Genomic DNA, 18,393 nt, shown 5'->3' with positions numbered 1-18,393 from the left:
GGCTGGGAATCACTGCATTACATACACCTTTAGGGATTCTCCTGTGGGGGACTAGCTCAAGGGAAAAGAGAAGTTCAATCTCTGGCCTATTCAGTCTTTTAGCCTCAAATCTTACGTTGTGTCCAAAGTATTACATTTGTATTTGGTGTAACAGTGCTCCTCGCCCTATTTATACCAAGCTTTTGTTGGGACCAGTGAGGGGATTTCAATCCAGTGAGGCTCTCTTCACAGTTGGAAATTCCATGGTGGCTTTCTCACAGATCCATTTGTTGGGGTTGAAACAGCTCTCGGCCAGAATCTCGTCCATGCCACAAACAACACAGCTATGACTGCCACTGCTGCCAGTAACATGAAGCCTAATGGAAGAGAGTGTCAGAGAAGCAGATTTTACTCCAGTGAAGTGTTAGTTGGGTATGTTAATAACAGCTTTCACTAAGAGAGCTTTCCTCCCAACCATTTGAGTTAAATAGATATTAACAGAAAAAAGCAAACAGTTTTAAAAAGTCTGGTTAAGGATTTCCTGCTCTGCCCTGCCCCCACCTCAGTTATTCAAGTTTCACGCTTTTGGTATTTGTGATGTCATAAACCTACTAGTTCTTCCATTGTCCACGGAGTCTCTCAGTTAAGAGAGGATAGACAAGACCTGAATTTCTAATGTGTGTGTGTGGCGGGGGGGGGGGGGATTTAAAATAAAATACAAAACAAAAAACAGAACCCTTTCAGGCCACTTTTGGCAAAGGCCCAATATGTTTTCTTTATCTAGAACAAACCCAAGCACCTCTACACAACAGGTTAGGAAAGGAAATGAAGAATCCTGTTTCCAAGTCAAACTACAGGAGGAATTTTAAGACTGTAAGCTCTTTGGGACAGCGACCACTTTTTTGTTCAATGTTTGTACAATGTTTGTACTGTGGGGCCCTGGTCCAGACTAGGGCTCCTAGGTGCTACGATACTACAAATAATAAGTGGGCAGAAAGTACTGATCCAAACTGGTATAATCTTGAGAAGGAAGAGACTAAGATGGGGATGTGATATCAACTGATGCAACCATGGCCACTCCTAAAATGTCAAAATGTCTACAAGAGATCAGCTCTTGGATGAAGAGCAACTGGCTTAAGCTGAACGCAGGCAAGACCCAAGTGATGCTGGCTGGAGAGGGAAAATGCTTTGAAGAACTAGTCGAGACACTGTCACCACCTCTAATGAAGGCACTCAGCCTCCATTCTTCAAAGTGGTAAAAAAGCTCGGGGGGCAGTTGGACTCCTTACTAAGCTTGGATCCAAGAAGCATTAGTATCTGAAACTGCCCCCTTTCACTGTTAGCTTACTAGTTCCTTCCTTCCAGATGAGGACCTGGCAATAGTGAGCCATGCATTTGTCGCATCTAGTCCAGGTTACTGTAGTTCACTGTATCTATAGCTGAATGTGAAGAGAATGTACAGGCTCCAGTTTGGTACAGAATGTGGCTGCCTCCCCTCTCCATGGTTTAGGCAGTTGTGGGTACATCTGGCCTGTATTCAAGCCCCTCCCTGGCTCCTCCTCAGCTGTCAGTTTATGGCCTTGGTACTATTTTTGAAAGCAATTAGTGAATTAAGCCCTAGCTTCCATCAAAGATCAAATTTTGGTCTATGAACTGCTGAGATCGCTGTCCCCCTCTGGGACAATGCAGTCACAAATCCCAGAACAAAGCACGTGACAGCTGGGCACAAAGTATTCTGAGCCAACGGGATGTGGCTGTGGAACAATCTTCCAGAGGAGACTAGGCAAATCAAGAGACTGGCTGTTAAGGAAATGCTGCAAAACTTTCCTCTTTGAAAAAGCCTTTCTACAGTAAGAATAACACTCAAAACACTGACCCCTTAAACCTCCACCTACTGACCAACCAAAAATAGGAAATTAACAAAATGTAAAACAAAACCCATACCCCAAGCCTAAGCAGAGTTTTAACTCCCAAAAGGGAGAAGTGCCAACTCTATGAAGTCCACGAGGGACTTTGCTCTTGGTATAGGTCTTACAAGGAAGGCACTGATGGTCAGATTTCTAAAGGTATTTGGCACCTAAAGATGCAGATAGGTGCTTCTGAAAATCCCACTAGGCATCTATGCACCCAATTTCATTCACGTCAATGGGAAGTAGGTGCCTAGGCACTTTTGAAATTCTGACTAGGTGCCTACCTACATCTTTAAGCACCTACATACCATTACAAATCTGGCCCCAGATACTACAGTGGTGGGCAGCAGTATAAAACAGGTAGATTAATTAATTAAATAGGGTATCAGAGGGGTAGCCATGTTAGTCTGGATCTGTAAAAGCAGCAAAGAGTCCTGTGGTACCTTATAGACTAACAGACATATTGGAGCATGAGCTTTCGTGGGTGAATACCCACTTCGTCGGATGCATCTGGTTTTAAAAGAGATAGCATAATTTCATGAGCAGTAACAGTAGCTGTAGCTCAATATCTTGTTTCAGGGCATGAAATGATCACCTGTAGGGGACAGAAGGAATTTCTCCCATGCTCAGACCCCTGCTCCAGTTGTGCAACGTTGAACATAGGATTGCATTCTGCGGGACTTTCACCTTCTTCAAAAGCATCAAGTACTGCCTTCTGCCACCAGGGCTGTCCTTAGGATCTTAGTGTCGACCCTCCCGCCTCTTCCTATCCCTGTTCTAATTTGACCCTTCCTGCAGGCTCCCACCACAGCTGGCTGCTGCAGCCTGGTGAGTCTTCCTTCCGAGGGGATCTAGTACTTAAAAGTGAAAAAGCCTCCAGCCTGCCAGACCTATTAGCACAACACTGAAACTGTTAAAGAGCCATTCAAGTGGTAATGATGCCATTTAACAGGCATTTGCCAACCCCCAGGTATATACTGTCAGTTTCTGAATTTACTGAAAAAACAGTTGTGCATGACTGTAATATTTATTCACACCTTCTATGGGTCATCTCGATTATCACTTCAAAGTTTTTTCTTCTGCTGCTACTGATAGCTCATCTCAATTGATTGGCCTCTTACAATTGGTATGCGTACTTCCACCTTTTCATGTTCTCTGCATGTATAAATATCTTCTGTCTGTGTGTTTCACTCTATGCATCTGAAGAAGTGGGCTGTAGCCCACGAAAGCTTATGCAGAAATAAATTTGTTAGTCTCTAAGGTGCCACAAGTACTCCTGTTCTTTATTCAGAATATGTTAGTCTACAGGACCTTAGTTTAAAATTGTCTTTACAAATATTTCATTAGTGTGTTGCTGAAGATTATAAAATCACATCTCTAAAAAATCCTTGCATAGATTTTTAGATGCACAATCTGAGTATTCATCTTTAGCCTTAAATGCTTCAATCTTCAGACATATAGTTTTTTAAATAAATCCTTCAAAAGACCATCTTTATCTAAAATACACATGTGAGCCGAGGCTGCAATCAGGCATAGGGGCACCAGTTTAATAATACTGCATAGGGCTCCATAAATCCTAAGGACGGCCTTGTCTGCCACAGACAGAATACCAGACTAGATGGGCCAGGGGTCTCTTCAGACCTATGATCTTTTTGTTTAGTGCAGTAAAGACGTTGCATAAACAATAGAATCCTTATTTGATCCAAATAGTTTTAAATTAATAAATAATAATAATAATAATAATTAATAATAATAAAAGGGAATGGATTCAACATACATCTCTGCTGGTAATCCAGCACCAGTCACCCACAACCATCTGTCCTTCCCCTTACTGAGTCCTAGCCAGTAGTAGCCTTTTTCCATCTTCATCCTGTTCATAATAAAGGTCTGGAAGACACAAGACCAAAACTGAATCAGATTGACAGGATAATATTAATGAAGGCAAAAGAAAGAAAAACGTGTAACCAGTTGTCCCAATGCTCTGATGGGAAATAATCCATAAATAAAATATAATAATAATAATAATAATGTGCAGTTTCATGACACCTTTCATTCTAGAGCAGTGCTTCTCAAAGTTGGGCCGCCGCTTGTGCAGGGAAAACCCCTGGCAGTCTGGGGCAGTTTGTTTACCTGCCGCGTCGGCAGGTTCGGCCGATTGTGGCTCCCACTGGCTGTGGTTCGCCGCTCCAGGCCAATGGGGGCTGCGGGAAGCAGCGCGGGCCGAGGGATGTGCTGGCCGCACTTCCCACAGCCCCCATTGGCCTGGAGCAGCGAACAGCGGCCAGTGGGAGCTGCGATCGGCCGAACCTGCGGACACGGCAGGTAAACAAACCAGCCCGACCCGCCAGGGGCTTTCCCTGCACAAGCGGCAGACCGGCTTTGAGAAGCACTGTTCTAGAGCTCTTGGAAAGTGTAGGGGACAATTTCCTGGTGCAAGTGCTGGAGGAACCAACTAGGAGCAGAGCTTTTCTTGACCTGCTGCTCACAAACAGGGAAGAATTAGTAGGGAAAGCAAAAGTGGATGGGAACCTGGGAGGCAGTGACCATGAGATGGTCGAGTTCAGGATCCTGACACAAGGAAGAAAGGAGAGCAGCAGGATACGGATCCTGGACTTCAGAAAAGCAGACTTTGACACCCTCAGGGAACGGATGGGCAGGATCCCCTGGGAGAATAACATGAAGGGCAAAAGGGGTCCAGGAGAGCTGGCTGTATTTTAAAGAATCCTTATTGCGGTTGCAGGAACAAACCATCCTGATGTGTAGAAAGAATAGTAAATATGGCAGGCGACCAGCTTGGCTTAACAGTGAAATCCTTGCTGACCTTAAACGCAAAAAAGAAGCTTACAAGAAGTGGAAGATTGGACAAATGACCATGGAGGAGTATACAAATATTGCTCAGGCATGCAAGAGTAAAATCAGGAAGGCCAAATAGCACTTGGAGTTGCAGCTAGCAAGAGATGTTAAGAATAACAAGAAGGGTTTCTTCAAGTATGTTAGCAACAAGAAGAAAATCAAGGAAAGTGTGGGCCCATTACTGAATGAGGGAGGCAACCTAGTCACAGAGGATGTGGAAAAAGCTAATGTACTCAATGCTTTTTTTGCCTCTGTCTTCACAAACAAAGTCAGCTCCCAGACTGCTGGACTGGGCAGCACAGTATGGGGAGGAGGTGACCAGCCCTCTGTGGAGAAAGAAGTGGTTCGGGACTATTTAGAAAAACTGGATGAGCACAAATCCATGGGGCCGGATGTGCTGCATCCGAGGGTGCTAAAGGAGTTGGCAGATGTCATTGCGGAGCCATTAGCCATCATCTTTGAAAACTCATGGTGATCGGGGGAGGTCCCGGATGACTGGAAAAAGGCTAATGTAGTGCCCATCTTTAAAAAAGGGAAGAAGGAGGATCCGGGGAACTACAGGCCAATCAGCCTCACCTCAGGCCCTGGAAAAATCATGGAGCAGGTCCTCAAGGAATCAATTATGAAACACTTAGAGGAGAGGAAAGTGATCAGGAACAGTCAGCATGGATTCACCAAGGGGAAGACGTGCCTGACTAACCTAATTGCCTTCTATGATGAGATAACTGACTCTGTGGATGAGGGGAAAGCAGTGGATGTGTTATTCCTTGACTTTAGCAAAGCTTTTGATACGGTCTCCCACAGTATTCTTGCCACCAAGTTAAAGAAGTATGGGCTGGATGAATGGACTGTAAGGTGGATAGAAAGCTGGCTAGCTAGTCGGGCTCAACAGGTAGTGATCAATGGCTCCATGTCTAGTTGGCAGCCGGTTTCAAGCGGAGTGCCCCAAGGGTCGGTCCTGGGGCCAGTTTTGTTTAATATCTTTATTAATGATCTGGAGGATGGTGTGGACTGCACTCTCAGCAAGTTTGGGAGGCGTGGTAGATACACTGGAGGGTAGGGATCGGATACAGAGGGACCTAGACAAATTAGAGAATTGGGCCAAAAAAAACCTGATGAGGTTCAACAAGGACAAATGCAGAGTCCTGCACTTGGGATGGAAGAATCCTATGCACTGATACAGACTAGGGACCAAATGGCTAAGTAGCAATTCTGCAGAAAAGGACCTAGGGGTCACAGTGGACGAGAAGCTGGATATGAGTCAACAGTGTGCTCTAGTTGCCCAGAAGGCTAACGGCATTTTGGGCTGTATAAGTAGGGGCATTGCCAGCAGATCGAGGAACGTGATCATTCCCCTTTATTCAACATTGGTGAGGCCTCATCTGGAGTCCTGTGTCCAGTTTTGGGCCCCACACTACAAGGAGGATGTGGAAAAATTGGAAAGAGTCCAGCGGAGGGCAACAAAAATGAGTAGGGGTCTGGAGCACATGACTTATGAGGAGAGGCTGAGGGAACTGGGATTGTTTAGTCTCCAGAAGAGAAGAATGAGGGGGGATTTGATAGCTGCTTTCAACTATCTGAAGGGGGGTTCCAAAGAGGATGGAGCTTGGCTGTTCTCAGTGGTGGCAGATGACAGAACAAGGAGCAATGGTCTCAAGTTGCAGTGGGGGAGGTCTAGGTTGGATATTAGGAAACACTATTTCACTAGGAGGGTGGTGAAGCACTGGAATGCGTTACCCAGGGAGGTGGTGGAATCTCCTTCCTTGGAGGTTTTTAAGACCCGGCTTGACAAAGCCCTGGCTGGGATGATTTAGTTGGGAATTGGTCCTGCTTTGAGCAGGGGGTTGGACTAGATGAACTCCTGAGGTCCCTTCCAACCCTGATATTCTATGATTCTATGATTCTTTATAAATATCAGCTAAGTCTTATTATCCCCATTTTAAAAATGGTGAAATTAAGGTACAAAGAGTGAAATTCACCCTGTGCAGCAGGTCAGTGAATGCCACTAAGTGGTGCTTAGACACTGTTTCTGACCTTCTGAACATAGGTGAATTTGACCCAAAAAGAGTTTAGGTAATTTGAAAAGTCATACAAGCTTGTGACAAGAGTAGGAATAGAATCCAGGTCTCCTGACTCCCCCCGACCTGTGTGTTAACTGCAAGACTATTCTTTCTGAGCCCATATCAATTGGGTGTAACACTCACTTCCCCTTGTGAATACATAACAGTTCCCTGGGAAGTGGTTGAACCACCATATCTAGAAACTTCTAAAGAAATGAGTTAAAGAGCAACAGTGAGCATATGTTGCAAGGAATAATACTGCACTGGCTAGTGGGGTGTGGGCACTGGACTAAGTGCAGCCTAATAATAATAAATAATAAATAATAATAAGGCCTTTCCAGGATTCTTTGACGCTAATATGCTTTGGATAGAAAGCTCTCTATTATTGTACTTTGTCCTCAGACAGAAGTAGGATATTGTGAAGGGACTCTGGTTAGCTTGTGAAGTGACCTGGTGCCTTATTGGCATAATCTCACTTCCCTGCACAGAGAAGAGAGGATCCAGGGCTCAATAGTTACAAAAATTAAACCCAATTGGTTTTCAAAATAAGAGCATTAATACAGTTCAAGAAAGGTGGCTACAATGGAGACACTTTCCAGGATGGGCGACAGTGCTCACAAAACATACAAAAGAAAACAAAGCATCTCACGCAATACAGCCTCCCCGGACTGTTGTATTAATTTACATGGAATATATGGGCTAAAAGTGTTAGCATAACCCACTCACTGTCCAGTATTAAACCGTGTTAAACAAAGGTCCATGATTTGGCATACAGAGACATCAGCCTACTTAGTGCCATGGCAAATACACAATTAAAAATCCTTGTAACCTTTTATTAAAAGATACAGAAGAGAAGGAAAAACAGTTAAATCATTTGAAATGTAAAGTATTTAATTAAACCTTTTAATTTAACAACATTTTCTATTCTCTTTCCTTTTATCTGGAGAGAGGTTTAGAAGGAAAATCCACTTGTCTGACACCCTCTTAGATGCTATTAAAGATGGTGATAGCTGTCTTTTTTGGGCAAAAGAGAAGGTTAGTTGAAATGAGCTGGAGTGGATTCTGCTACTGTTAAAGGAGATCCCATTTCATCCCAGGTGGTATTTGAGATTCAGATGGAGCTGGTACAGGTGGCAATGTCATCTGGGTACCACTCTCTGGTCTAGTCTGGTCAGGACATCTCTCAGGGTATGTCTACATAGGGATAAAAGATCCACAGAAGCTGCCTCAGACTGGCGGGGCTTGGACCATGGGGCTAAAAATTGCTCTGTAGATGTTTGGGTTCAGGCTGGAGCCTGTGCTCTGGGTCCCTCCACTCTCACAGACTGAGCCCAAACATCTACGTAGTAATTTGTCAGCCCTGGAGCCCAAGCCCAGGTCAGCCGTGGGTTTTTATCCCTGTGCAGGCATACCCTCAGGTTAGGGTAATGGAGGCCCACGGACCCCAGGAGGTGGTGGGGATGGCAGCCATGATGGTGAAACTCACTCCATTCTCCCCCAAAGTCTTTTTCTTTAAGGACTCACAAAAGGAATGGTGGGTGGGATAGTCCATCCCTCATCATTTTGTTCAGCAATTAGGCCTAATAACTGACATACCACTTTTAATTCATTAATATCTGGCACCACATAATGTTTTAACAAGTATAATTTCAACAGTCCTTGGATTATATCAATGTGGTCTTTTTGGTTTAGGCTAATCCAGTCTCTGATTCTTTCACACCCATTTATAAAGTTTTTTTAATTGAAAATAACAACCTACTTTCCATGGTAATTTTCTAAGCAGGCAAAAGTTGTCACAACAGGACCCGCAGTGAAAAAATCAGAGAAGACAGACTTTCAAGGAAGCAATTCCCTCATCCCCCAGTATAACAACAGGGCATTGTGGATATACATCCCACCAGTATCTCGCACTGACCATTGTCAGAGACAAAATACAGGGCTAGATGAGCCTTTGGTCTGTTCCACTATGGCGAAAGCTGAGAGAGAATAATGGATTAGATACACCAGACATGACCAGGAGTCCATTTGTCCAGGGTCTTTTCATCTACTACACCACTACTGGATCAGATCAATGGTGCAGTAGATGAAGAGACCCTGGACAAATGGACTCCTGGTCATGTCTGGTGTGTCAGGAGCTTGATACAGACCATACAATGGTCTGACCCTCTGTGGCAGGAAGTGAGCTACATTTGACTTCCTTCTGGTATGGTATTTCTTATGTTCCTTGTTGGATTGCTCTCCCTTTCTCCATTAGAAGTGTGAATGAGGTGTTTTCTCACCTTCTCCTCCCCATTGTCAATCACAGCCAGGCTGCCTGCCTGTGAGTTGCAGTACTTCTCGCTATCACTCCAGTTTTTTTTCTTCTCTGAGAAGTAGTAGCATTTCCCGTGGCGCAGAACCCATCCAAGTGGACAGTACTCACACTGGGCATGTTCTACAGGGTAAAGAAAGAGTCCTATAATGAGATCAATGGAGTATCTCCACCCTCCTTTTTCCCTCTCATTATCCAGCTCCCTCTCTCTTTCACAGACCATCCTTTCTTCTCAGATGTGGAACTTGACATGGCAATCCCTGCCTGTGTCTACTCAAGGCTAGACTGCAGGAACACACACTACCTGGGGACTCCCTGAAAAACCAGCTAGATGCTTCACCTAATACAGAATGCAGCTGCCCGCTTTCTGAAGGGTGCAGAGCAACAGCAGCTTATTATACCCATGCTCCTTTCTCTTCCTGAGGTGCCAAGACATCAAAGCATTGATCATCACCTATAAAGCGGTTTCTAGGACCCACCTCTCTCTCTCTCTCTCTGTCCAGTCACTGCACCTATGCTCAGCAGGAATGCTCCTGCCGCCTGCCTGAGGGGGGCTACTCCTGGGCACCATAGATAGGATGTTCCTGTCCTCACCTCTGGAATTCACTTCTGCTAGAAAAAATATCTGATCTGAGCCTGGCTCCATTTGAAGTGTGATGTAAGATCCATCTCTCTGTTCAGACTTTATAGGAAGTGCAGGTTCTGGGAATGCCATTCAGGCCGCTAGGTGGTCCACCCCATGTCCTTTTTGGGTAGCCAGTTTGGTGCTGCAGAGGGCGATGGTGTATTTACTGTCTATTTGGGGAGAGGGGGAAATGTTGTTTCTAAACCTGCTCTAAATTATTCAAAGTGCAACAAGGTACTACAGTGATTAGGGCTTTATAAATGCCTGCAGTCATAAAACTATGAACTATTATTAATAAAGATACAGGTCTCTGCATGCTTCAGTGATGCACAGGAAGGAGAATATCACATGAGGCTGTTACCTGCTTTCCCACTCTCTACCTCCCCACAAAAATGTTCCTTTAATTTGCCCAGCATCATCACAGTACTTCTGTGAAGGTCATCGGACGTATTCTGGTTGTTTCCACTGAGTTCCTCAGATAAATTCTGGGCACTGTTGAGGCAGCTGAGACTAGAGCCTTGAAAGACTTAAATAGAAAACACACAGAGATATAAATACATGTAATGGATTAAGCAAAATGAGTAGCTGTGTCACACGCAACCTCGCTTGGAGTGCCCTTCTACAGCAAGCCACAGCATGAGAGGCACACCTACCTCAGTTTCCCCTTTCTCAGAGTCCCCAGTAAATAGTCCAAACCATCTTTGAGTACAACCATAGTCCTTGCAGGGTTAATTACCAAAGTCCCATGCACACAACCCATAACCCAAGTCCCATAATCATATTTCCAACATCAAATCAATCACCGTCCCTCACCACAGGCTCTGGCATCTCTCACCATGCCTCTCTCCCAGCCTTCTGCCCTCTCTGTTCCTTCGGCTTCAGGTCTCTGGCTCCACGAGCCAGCAGGCATCTCCCTCTGCTGCCCTCAGCCTTAAGCTCTCTCCTGGTTTGTTGGTCTAGCTCAGGAAAGTCAGCTAGCCAGCCCCTCCACTGCCTTCCTAATAATTCCCACCTTTTTCCAGGGAAGGCCTGCAGAGAGCTCTCTGCTCCCTACAGGCTCTACCAGACAACTCCTCCCATCTCCTGCTCTCTGGGAGCTCTGACTCACCAGGTTTCTCTCCCTCTCAGACCAGGTGCCCTCTTTTGGGATGGTGCCCCTAACCCCTGTTTGCCAGAAGCTTGGAATGGGCGACAGAGGATGGATCACAGTCACTTGATGATTACCTGTTCTGTTCATTCCCTCTGAAGCATCTGGCATTGGCCACTGTCAGCAGACAGGATACTGGGCTAGATGGACCTTTGGTCTGACCCAGTATGGCTGTTCTTATGTTTTTTTAAAACAACTGGGAGACAGCTGATGAGTCACAGAGGCACTGGCCCTGCTCACTCCTAAGGGCAGTGTCACTCTGTGATGAGCTGATAGAGGAAAAATGAGGCCCATCTAATATTGCCCTTTTTTTGCCACAGATGGCCTGATTGTCTCTCCGAATTGCCTGTGGCAGAGGTTTGCTTTTATGCCTCAATCATTGCTTTACACTTGTCTCATCTGGCCAAATGGACAAGTAGCAGGAGCAGTGAATGAAGATGCCAAGCTTTTCTAAATGCAAACTCTTTCCCACTTCAATGGGTTCTGTTTTCCTTCCATCAATTAAAATGGCTGAGCGCTAGAAATCTCTCGCTGTTGTGTTTCCAGTGTAATATGCAGTGCAGATGGATTAGGGATGGAAGATGTGATCATAAAAATGGCATGTCTCACCCATTGTTGAACTTACCCTCCCCTTCTTGGCTTTGAAACAAGGAGCCAGAACTTACTCAGAACAGCCAAACCTGTCACAGTCCCAAGCAGAATGATCACCGCTACTCCTAGGGATATGGTCAAGGGATGGCAAAATGGAGAAGACCTGGAAGAAGCTGCAAACACGGAAGGAGCTGTTAGCATAGTTTAGAATCAGGGGTCGGCAACCTTCGGCATGTGGCCCATCAGGGTAATCCGGTGGTGGTCCGTGAGACATTTTGTTTACGTTGCCTGTCCGCAGGCACAGCCCCCACAGCTCCCAGTGGCCGAGGTTTGCCGTTCCCAGCCAATAGGAGCTGTGGGAAGCAGCAGCCAGCACGTTCCTGCGGCCCACTGCTTTCCGCAACTCTCATTGGCCAGGAACGGCAAACCGCAGCCACTGAGAGCTGCGGGGGGCCATGCCTGCGGATGGTCAACGTAAACAAAATGTCTTATGGCCCACCAGCGGATTACTCTGATGGGTGCGTGCGAAGGTTGCCGACACCTGGTTAGAAACAGGAAGAGACCCACAAAGGCAAAGGCCAGCTGGGCACTTTTATTCATCCTAACCCATAACAGAAGGCAAGGGGGGCACTTGAAAGGAAAGAAAGTTAGAATTGCCCAGTTGAAGGCACTGACCTGGGTTACTACTGAGGCAAATAGCTCTGTAGGAATTAAAATATAAGAATGGCATCTGCAGTGACTCTACAAGGGTGACATATTTCCCTCATTCCTAGTGCTTCAGGGCATAAACTACTCCCTGGGGGTCAGGAAGAAATTTCCTTTCATGGTATATATAATGGAATGGTGCTTCACATGGGGCATTGTGGATGTTTCAATCTCCTCTGAAGCATCAGAGGAAAAATGAATTCCTGTTTAGCTCAAACAGGAATTCGTTTAGGGAAGTTATATGGCCTGTGTTATACAGATCAGTCCAAATGATCCCAGTGGTCCCTTCTAGCCTTACAATCTATGAATCTATGGACTAAGTATTTTGAACTATGAATCTATACCATCAAGCCTCCCATAGTCAATGAGCTTGTACCAGCCTCCTGGTTGGAGAAAGAGGACATTTCTAGCTCTATTTTGTTCTTTGTTGGTTTACTTTCAGTGAATACAGTGTTGGTGAAAAGTGCTGGGTTGTGAGTCCAGGAACCTGAAGCTCTTTGTATCTCTCTCCAAACAGGTATAGTATGAGCAATGGCAGTACAAGTTTCCAACACATCAGCCCCCCCATCAAAGTGACTTGATCGTGATCCCTCTTCCAGGGCTGAGTAGGGAATTCGATCTGTGTAACCCATCCATTCCTTGGGAGATAGCCAATTAAAGGTAAGCAATTCCAGCCATGGGAGTGGGTTTTGTGATGTGGACAATTGTCCAATCAGGTATTAGACTGCAACCCTAAATAATTTCACACAATGCACTGAACGGATGGCAGATGGGAATGAATTCTGATCACTCACTACTGACCTGCATAGAATAGATAGGAACTGATGGCACCTAAAGCTGAGTGGCTCAGTGTCCCCTTTCAGCCCCCCTGAATTACTCAATCTCCACATGCATAGGGCAACATTGGAAAAGATGACTTCTGCAGAGGTGAAGGCTCTATTTAACCCATTCCCCATGACCTGAGAGTGGATGTAAACTGTGCCCTAGAGATAAAAGTTTCTGTATGCTATCTCCTTGAGTCATTCAATCCACTGAGGTGGAGCTGCATGGCAGCTTGTGCTTTAGAGGTAAAAATAATTGCAACGTATTTCCCACTACTCCCAAATCATTCAGTCACACCTCACCCTCTAAATTCTTACTCTACATGCTCTAGGTCTGTGATACAAATACACTTGCTTCCATTTTACACAGAGATCAGATAAGTTACAGCAGTGGTTCTCAACCATAGGTACACAGAGGTCTTCCAGGGGGTACATCAACTCATCTAGATATTTGCCTAGTTTTACAGCAGGCTACCTAAAAAGCACTAGAGAAGTCAGTACAAATTTAAATTTCATCCAGACAATGACTTGTTTATACTGTGCTATATACTATACACTGAAATGGAAGTACAACACTTATATTCCAGTTGGTTTATTTTATAATTATATGGTAAAAATGAGAAAGTAAGCAATTTGTCAATAATAGCATGCTGTGACACTTTTGTATTATTATGTCTGATTTTGTAAGCAAGTAGTTTTTAAGTGAATTGAAACTTGAGGGTACGCAAGACAAATCAGACTCCTGAAAGGGGTACAGTAGTCTGGAAAGGTTGAGAGCCACTGAGTTGCAGTCCTTTCCTTCTGTAAACCCCTCCCCAAATATTTGCTAGATGACCACACTCCTAAGAGAACAGCGAAAGATGTAATTAGCTTTGGGTTATTAATTGCCCTAAAGTAATTTTTTTCTCTATTTTTTAAGGATCACATTTCTGTTTTGCTGCACTGGGATAGCACACGCCCGCACGCTCTCTCTCTCTCTCTCTCTCTCTCTGTGGAGCTTTAGCTGATGTTTACATAAATGGGCAGGAACTTGTGGGTTAAGGCACCATTTTGTGATGGCTTCCTGATATAATGACTTTATAAATAACATGTATTAATTATTATTAAATATTAATGTATCAAAGAGTAACCCGTGGAAGGGTGACAAATCCTATCAGTGGCTTCAATTGTGCCAGGGAAAAGTGGTTACCTAGTCATTCTCTTCAAAAGTGTTTACAAAAGCAGCCGGTATAGGCTAGGCATATTAGATATTATCTGATGTGCAAATGGGGCTCCTGTAAGACTGTTAAGACTCTTGGCCCGACTCTCCTCTCACTTATTCTGGTGTAAATCAGGAGTAACTCCACTGTCATATGAGTGAAAGAGGACTCATGCCCTCCCTGTTCAAAGTATTCTAATCTATCTGTGGTTATGGCATTTTCAAATCTCATTAAATAAAAATATACTGAAAATAAATATGCCTATGCACCCTTATAGCACTTTTGATTGAAGGGTCTCAAAACGTTTTATAAATATTAAGCTTCACCACATCCAGAAACAAGTACATTTTACAGATGGGGAAACTGAGGTACAGAAAGTTTAAATAGCATGCTTAACTGGAGGTCATGCCGCAAGCCACTGGCAGAGTTGGATAAAGACCCAAGAGGTACGTCCAGGGCCGGCGCTTCCATTTAGGTGACCTAGGCGGTTGCCTAGGGTGCCAGAATTTGGGGTGCGGCATTTTGCCGCCCTTAGCGGCAATTCTGCGGCGGGGGGTCCTTCCGTGCTCCGGGACTTCGGCGGCAATTCTGCGGCAGGGGGTCCTTCCGCGCTCTAGGACCCGCCGCCGAAGTGCCCCGAAGACCAGAAGGACCCCCCACCTAGGGCGGCAAAAACCCTGGCGCCGCTCCTGGGTACGTCTACACAGCAAGCAGAAACATGCGGCAGCAAGTCTGAGAGCCTGGGTCTATGGACTCAGGTTCACGCTATACTGCTAAAAATAGCTGTGTAGAAAGAGCCTAAGCTCCAGCCTAAGCCTGAACATCTACACAGCTATTTTTGCACTGGTGGCATGAGCCCTGCGAACCCAAGTCTTTAGACCCAGACCCGCTGCTGTGGGTTTCTGCTTGCCATGTAGATGTACTCAAGCAGTTCTGACTAGAGCTGCACAAATAACTGATCTTTTGGTTTGGTGGCAGTTAAAAAAAAAAAAACACACGGGAAAAAATTGGTTTAGGTTGAATTGAACCGGATTTGATTTTTTTTAATTTTTGGTGACTCAATAAAGGGTGTTCTGGCTTTGTTCCAGAGCACGGATTCAAAGCCAGATCACCTGCATCCCACCCCCAGGCTAAAGGTTGGGGGGCTTGCAGCAGCACCACAACCTCCACTGTTTTGTGAACGGCCAATATTATTTGTACCAAATTTGCACATACTTTTGGGTCAGCCAAAACTGTATTTTTCATCAAATAAACTGTCCAAAAAATTTTGCCCAGTTCTAGTCCTGACTCCCAGTTTCCTGCTCTAGCTGTTAAAACCTGGGTTCTCAACTTTTTTCTTTCTGAGGCCCCGCCAACATGCTATAAAAACTCCATGGCCCACCTGTGCCACAACAACTGTTTTTCTGCATATAAACGCCATAGCCATAGGGGATAGCAAGCAGGGCAATTGCCTGGGGCTCCACGCCACAGGAGCTCCCGTGAAGCTACAGTGCTTCGGCTTCAGCCCTGGGTGGTGGGGCTCAGGGCCCCTGGCTTCAGTCCCATGCAGTGGCTGTGGGGCTTCAGCTTTCTGCCTTGGGCCCCAGGGAGTCTAATGGTAGCTCTGCTTGGCAGGCCAGACCCTCTGAAACCTGCTTGCAGCCCCCCAGGAGGCCCAAGACCCCTGGTTCAGAACCACTGCGCTAAATCAAATTATCTGGTGGTACATGGCACAGAAATAAAGTCTGGAGATGTTATTCTTACCTCCATTTGATCTTTTCCTTCTTCCTTTGAAGCGTAGGGCTGTGTAACCATCCTCCCCCTCTTCCATCTCTAGCCTCTTTTGCAGAGTGAAACCAAGAGAAACAAACAACCCTTACTGTCACAGCAAAAGCAACCATGGAAAGTTAGTAGGAAGGAAGGAGCAGTGAGAGACTGGTCACTTATGAACTTAAGCCAAAGTAAACCACACAGGATGCTTGTATTTGAGTTCAGAGGACAGCTTAGTGCATGCCTGAAAGATAGGGCTTGTTTTTATAACAAAAAAGAAAGAACAAAGGATTTTCGTATAATGTGACTATGTGGCATATGTAACAGGAACCCTACAGCTCCTGCTTGAGGTAGGAAAAATGAGGCCACTGTTAGAAGTGGAAACAGACCCTAGGCCTGCCTTTGCCTATGCCTGCCCCTTAAGCACAAAACCATCCTTCTTGGAAAGTGTCTGATAGGTGAACCATTAAAGACAAGAAGTTCTAAAGCTGGGGCGAGTGTGAGGGAGAAGGCTCCTTTCAGCAAGGAGCTGAAGAACAGGTTGAGGCTGCAGTGCTATAGACTTTATGGTAGTTCTCCCCCTGGGGAGAATTTCAGTCCCATGCGAAGAGGGGGTTAGCTCGCAAGCTCCTGGGCGCGATCTTTCTCACGAGCGCCCTGGGGCATTGTTTGCCTAGAGTCAGAGCTGGGCTGTCACGCGGCGCGATGCAGGTGCGGTTGCTGAGTGTTCTGTGTGCGGGGTGCTCTGGGGGCAGTACAGCAGGAAGGTGCTGCGTGGGATGCGTGGCTGGCTGTGAGCTGGCGAGTCTGCAGAACACATACCACCGACATAACTAATGTGTGAAAGCCAGCAGGCGGGGTTGGTCGGCTGCCTTGCATTTTGATTTGACCTGTTTGAGTCAGTGGTTTCTTTGCTTCACATGTCAGAGGGGTAGTTGTGTTAGTCTGTATCCACAAGACTGCATCTGCATCAGTGGGTTTTTTACCCATGAAAGCTTATGCCCAAATAAATCTGTTAGTCTTCAAGGTACCACCGGACTCCTCGTTGTTTTTGCTTCAAATGAGCCTCCGCTTCCAAATCCAACCACTGTGAACTCCCGTGCACACGTTCAGAGGTTGGCTGCTGCCTGACCAACTTCCTTTGTGTGCGTGCGGGCTTCAGATATTTAAGTACAGCCTTAAGATAGGTGAGTTTTGATTCCATAGTGCTGAATGTGCAGGGTGGATCGGTGTAATTTGGGGGAGGGGGAGAGGGAGTGGCTGCAAAGGGTGCAGTAGCATCTATACCGGTAGAACCAAGTTAGCCTGTGTGACATGTGGGCTCAGCCACAGGCAGATCTGCCCTGCACTTGTTTGGTGGGTGTTTTCATTGCTGCTGTGAAGCCAACAAGCTTGTTCTGTGCTCCTGTTGGAGCCAAGCAGAGAGTGAGTCCTGAAGCAGAGCACTGCACTGACCGGCAGGGTACAAGCCGTGCTCTTCCTCGGTGACATGTGCGGAGAAAGATTCAGAATGGGAGCCTTCTGGTCCCACCCTAAATACCCCCCCCCCCCTTCTTTACTGTTCACATCTCTCAAATCCTGCAAACAGGCACTTTTTTAATTTGAAGAAGGTGCCTAGGCCTGTGGTGTTAGTTGGGTGTAGGGCTGCCAACGTTCTGATTACAGAAAACCGAACACCCTTGCGCTTGCCTTGGTCTGGGAACCACGGCCAATGGGAGCTGCGGGGATAGCGCCTGTGGGCGAGGGCGGTGCACAGAACTTTTCTGTCTGCCCCTGTGCCTAAGAGCTGGAGAGATATGCTGGTTGCTTCTGGGAGCCACGGAGCCAGGGCAGGCAGGGATCCTGCCTTAGCCCCACTGTGCCGCTGACTGGACCTTTAGTGGCCCAGTCAGCAGTGCTGACCAGGGCCACGAATGTCCCTTTTCAAAAGGGCGTTTTGGTCGAAAACCGGACGCCTGGCAACCCTAGTTGGATGCTTAACTTTAAGCAAGTGCTTGTCCACAGGATCAGGACCTGGTCACTTAGGGCATGGCACTACTCCAGCGCTTAAAATTAACCATATACTTAAGTGACTTGCTGGATTGGGGTCAGAGTGCTCAGCACTTTGTAGAGGATCAAGCCCTTAGCCAGGCTAGACAGACGGATTTCCATTTAGGCACAGGAGACATGTGCCTAGGGGCGCCGACGTTCTAGGGGTGCCTAAAAGTTAAAAGTGGGTAAAAAGTTAATACAGTGAGAACCTCGGAGTTACAGATACCTCGGGAATGGAGGTTGTCCGTAACTCTGAAATGTTCCGTAACTTTGAAGAAGAGGTTATGGTCTTCAGCCACATTGGGGGGGTTGGGAGGCTGCAGGGGGAGAGAAGGGGGTCAGGGCTCCAGGCAGTGGGGGGGGGCGGGAACAGAGTTGGGGCTTCTGACTCTTGGGCACCCGGGCTCAGGGC

At 46.1% G+C, this 18,393-nt stretch overlaps 1 protein-coding gene across 1 annotated transcript; it reads right to left on the bottom strand.

The window, feature by feature from the left end:
- Positions 1-205: 205 nt before the first annotated feature.
- Positions 206-16,011, bottom strand: LOC128829037 (killer cell lectin-like receptor subfamily B member 1B allele C). The gene is made up of 5 exons (XM_054014578.1): positions 15,945-16,011; positions 10,100-10,264; positions 9,082-9,236; positions 3,667-3,776; positions 206-356 (listed from the first exon to the last, which is right to left on the bottom strand). Exons 1-5 carry the CDS (start codon positions 16,009-16,011, stop codon positions 206-208), a joined length of 648 nt encoding a protein of 215 aa, XP_053870553.1.
- Between the last annotated feature and the right edge of the window lie 2,382 nt (positions 16,012-18,393).

The sequence above is a fragment of the Malaclemys terrapin genome, chromosome 1 (assembly GCF_027887155.1).
Source record: "Malaclemys terrapin pileata isolate rMalTer1 chromosome 1, rMalTer1.hap1, whole genome shotgun sequence".
NCBI lineage: Eukaryota > Metazoa > Chordata > Testudines > Emydidae > Malaclemys > Malaclemys terrapin.
This window is presented reverse-complemented; position numbering and strand designations above follow the sequence as displayed.

Excerpts from the sequence above, each read along its gene's own strand:
- LOC128829037 (XM_054014578.1), bottom strand. The coding sequence starts at position 16,011 with ATGGAAGAGGGGGAGGATGGTTACACAGCCCTACGCTTCAAAGGAAGA. Across the intron at positions 3,777-9,081 it reads TTGACAATGGGGAGGAGAAG|ACCTTTATTATGAACAGGAT; the intron begins GTGAGAAAACAC and ends TGTGTCTTCCAG. Across the intron at positions 357-3,666 it reads GCTGGATTACCAGCAGAGAT|GCTTCATGTTACTGGCAGCA; the intron begins GTATGTTGAATC and ends CTCTTCCATTAG.